Source organism: Cordyceps fumosorosea, assembly GCF_001636725.1.
Source record: "Cordyceps fumosorosea ARSEF 2679 chromosome Unknown scaffold_91, whole genome shotgun sequence".
In the NCBI taxonomy this organism is placed as follows: Eukaryota; Fungi; Ascomycota; class Sordariomycetes; order Hypocreales; family Cordycipitaceae; genus Cordyceps; species Cordyceps fumosorosea.
This window is the reverse complement of record NW_017387391.1, coordinates 3,271-7,622: the sequence shown is the minus strand read 5'-3', so window position 1 is coordinate 7,622 and position 4,352 is coordinate 3,271. Positions and strand designations below refer to the sequence as shown.

Genomic DNA, 4,352 nt, shown 5'->3' with positions numbered 1-4,352 from the left:
ATTGGTCTTAATGGGCGAGAAAATGGCTGCGGCGGAGCTTCTAGCTTTACGTAGGGAGTTAGACGGCGTTTCTAAAGATGAGCGCGTATTAGGAACCAGGGAGCCGCGCAGCGGATGCGTCCAGGAACAGAAGCAGGCGACTATGAACACAACGCAGCAGATTGCGGCACGGATCGCGGATATTGAATCTGCTCAGAACCATCCAGAGTCCCTCATACAGTTGATGTTTTACTAGCCCGGCGGAACCACGAGATTGTCAGAAGGGCGTACCCGGCAACGCAGCAGCCGATAAGGCATCCAATGATGCCACCAAACAGCAGAATTCTCAACTGGCTCTAATGCACCTACCAGGAGCATCATCCTCAAGGCCACGTGAGCCGAGTGGGTGGGCAGCTTCCTGGGCAGCAGCCAAGCATGGAAGAGAGCTCTCCCGACTTAGTATCAAGCTCGCTGGGCTGAACTCACGTGGCCTCAGGGTCGCCAGGAGGCAGATAAAAGTCTCGTACAGACCTGGTGCCTGATCCCCAAACCTGAACCTTCCATCTACACTTCCTCACTCTCACGCTGAGGACCCCGAGCTACGTCGCCGTTTTGCATCCGCTACCTTCTCAACAACAGGACTACAACCTCGACATGGACGAATCCGTGGATGCGACCGCCTGCCAGTCATAGGCTCGCACCACACCGCCAATACAGCTCCAGTCGATCGATCTTAAGTTTCATGACGGCAACGGGCTCGACACGATCGAAGAAGACACTGGAAGCAAACGTCCTCCTGCCTTAACAGAAGCATCCGCTGACGATAGCGATGCGCAGCCATTGTACGTTCAGAGAAAGGAAGCCGGGGCTGGTGATCATAGCCACAAGGCTGACTGGACAAACAGAATCCACATTAAGAAAGGCAACGTCGGCGATTCCGATCCTGCTGACGTTAAGAAAGACCGAGAGGACGCTGACGGCAATGTCCATGCGGATGACCACTCCGTCACTTTAAGTGCTTGCGCAGTCCACATGACCATTAGAGATGAAGATGTACACGAGGTGGATTCTTTTGTGTGGGATGAAAGCAAGGGCAACTACAAACATCTTGGCTCTCCTCGGCGAATCACCCCATGGTTGCACTTGAAGAAGCAATCACGGAGAGAGCGTTATCGCTCGCGTCACAACAAGATACTCGCAACGGTCGTGTGGAAGGGGTGGCGGGTGGTAATCGCCCGTCTTGGTCGTGATACCTGGCGGGGCAGCCACGGCAGGTCACTGCTCACAGCAAATTCCAAGGGCATGAAGAATTTGATGGAAGGAAAGTGTGCGGAATTTCAGATTCAGAGGATCTAGGAAATGAACAGCTTCTTCTATCTCGCCATCTGTACCCCATCTCGAAGTCGACTGATTTTTGGACTTTAGACGTTATGCTATAATGTCGTTTGTCGTACCCATCCTGCAGAGGCTCTTTTCGTTTGACGAGGAAGGCCGTAATATCCCTTGTAGGAGATGTGTATTTTATTTTGCCGTTGCCCTGATCGCCAAATTGATTAACAAGAAAATCGGCGCTGACGGTCTTGATCTCATGAAAGAATGATGGCCCAGCTGCGGGTGTTTAAGGCACAGGCAGACTCCAGCCCCATCCACCATAAAACCGGTGTCTCTGCCTCCCCCTGGTCAGCTAGGTGTCCTCCACACAGAGGCAATGGTGCCCGTAAATGAGGAGCAAAGTTTCTGGATTGAATAATATAAGAGGACCATCGATCAGTTGCAGCCTTTGGCATAATGTTGGCGTTGATTACTGGGGAGAATTGCTGATAATACAGCCAAATTCGCTTCTACTCAACCGAGATTATAGAGCTGGCTGCACGAAAACCCCCAGATCAGAATCGGGACCAGCCGGCCCCGGCAGACTTAGAACCTTCCTCGAATCCAATACGCCAAAGATGGCCGGCTTCAAACCAATCAATTCGCAGTCTTAACCGCCGAACAACCATGGCTGCGTGGGGCCGGAGGAAACGGAGCACGGCCCCACATGTCGCCGTCCTCCGTCGGCGACAACGAGCGCTGAGAATTATTTTTAGCAACCCCAGTCTAGTCTAAATCCAAGCACTGCGGACTCCCTAGAGCCATGGCAGACCATATTTATTTCATTCCTCTTAAAGAGGAAAATATGATCCTTGAGAGCCCTCTTGCGTGCCTCGTGGACATTGAGCTCACACTTCAGGAAAATCTTGGCACCATAAACTTTTTGCTGCACAAGCTCTCTGACCTTGACGAGAAGATGCGACTTTGATGGCAGACGTCAGATCATTCATGTCAGTCTTTAAGAAGGAAGTAAGCACGTTTCCTCACCATACACAGCGTAAACGAGTGATTTTGGTTATACAGAAGTTAAGGAGGGCCAGGAAAGGCCTGAAAGGTTCAGAGAGACAGAATAGATAGAATAGCTATAGGCGAAGAGCAACCATAGGCCCCGTCGCTTGACAGGGAAAAGTCTCTCATGCAGGAACCGCCTGACAAGCACAGTTTTCCTGCAAGAGAGACAGATCCCCCAGATACTGGGAGTAACGTGTCTATAGTTGTACGCTGCATAGCCGCCAGAAGAAAGAAATAAATAAATAGGAAGGCGGATGGGACAGTCTATGATTTAATAAATAAATGCAAGCAGGCACGTTGCTAGCAATCATAGAAACGGTGAGTGCCAGCACGTTCAGCAGCCCGTCGGCCGCTGCAGGGGGTGGCCGTGGAGGGCACTTCAGGTTTCCAGCACCCATCTCCCGCCGACTTGCTGGCAACCTGCGCTAGGGGTGGGGAGAGTGTGAGGATCTCACGTCAAGGAGGTGCTTAAGAATGATTCTTAAAGGAAATGAACGAGTGACTAGGTCTATACTAGATTCTAGATATAAGACATAGTGTAAAGAAGTAAGAAAGAGAGAAAGCGTAGCTTCTAGATATATAAAAGTAATAAGGGTATTATATAGTTATATAATACTATAGTAGCTTTAATATAGGATTATAATATTACCCCCCTCCTAAACCTCTAAGAGCTCCTATAATACTATAATTTACTTAGTAATAGTTTATTTAGTTATTAGTTATAAAACGTATATAATAACACTTTACCTTTAGGTATTAAGTCTTATTAAGGTTACTAAGTAAGGGGTGAACCTTTTTACTTAACTAGGTACTTAAGTCTAATATCTCTATACTTATTCTTAGTGATTTAAGAGTTTAAAATTTTCTCTATTATTTATTCTTAGCTACTAATATCTTATTCTAATCTTACTTATAGTTCGACTTATTAAACTTAGTTAAGTAGAGGATCTATATATATAGAATATAGTAGGTTAGTATAGAATATATTATAAATCTTTATACTTAGTAGGAGTTTAAGTTAAACTATAGTTAGGTTAATAATTTTAATAATTTTATATAGACTAATATATTTATTTAAAAGGTTCTTACTTAACTAATCTATTATTAGGTTCTTTATATTAAACTATACTTTATTACTCTATTTATACTTTAGTAATAATAATAAAGATAAGTTTATTTATTTAGTATATTAACTATAGACTATATTTATTTCCTTATATAGGTTTTTAGTTAGTTTTATTATCTAATATATAAATTCGTTTACTACTATAATATTAAGTTACTACTTTTATAGTAACTTATATACACCTATTTATAAGAGCTTAGGCCACAGCCTAACTAGACTAATAGTCTAGTGGCCTAAGGCATAGGGCTAATAAGGGGGTCTATAAGAGATTTAAAGAGATTTAATTTAACCTTATATTAATACCTACTTATAGTAACTATAAGGCTAGTCCTTAATAATTAAATCTCTTCTTAGTTTTCTTTAGTTACTATAATAGAGGTAGGGTAGTCTTCCTATAACACCCTAATAGACTATATTAAGCTAGTATTACTAAATTAAACTCTACTTAAATAAAAAAATAAACTATAAATAGAAATATAGCTTCTCTAAGAGTAATTCTTACTAACTAGCTCCTAAGGCTAAGGGGGATATATATAGCCGCCCTTATAGACGACTATTAGTATTAAACTAGTATTAACTTATATAACTATTTAATAAAAGCCCCTTCTATAGAGTAAAAAATTTAATAGAAATATAAAAACCTTTATAGATTAAAAGTAAGTAATAGAGTATAAACTAGAAATTAATAAGGCCTTTATTAGTCTACTATAAGCCTAGTTTATATATATATAGTTAAGTCTTAGTCTAATTATATAATAAAAGGTTATAGTTTACTTTAAAGTAGGAGGCTACTAAGGGGAATTAGACCTTTATATATTCTTAAGTTATTTTAAAATAGTATTTAGTAACCTTTATTATTAAGAGT

At 42.0% G+C, this 4,352-nt stretch overlaps 1 protein-coding gene across 1 annotated transcript; it reads left to right on the top strand.

Annotated features, from left to right (window-relative positions):
- Window positions 1–633: 633 nt before the first annotated feature.
- ISF_09885 (hypothetical protein) lies at window positions 634–1,335 on the top strand (the record flags this gene model as incomplete). The annotated part of the gene is made up of 2 exons (XM_018853485.1): window positions 634–645; window positions 703–1,335. 2 exons carry the CDS (start codon window positions 634–636, stop codon window positions 1,333–1,335), a joined length of 645 nt encoding a protein of 214 aa, XP_018699324.1.
- Window positions 1,336–4,352: the final 3,017 nt, after the last annotated feature.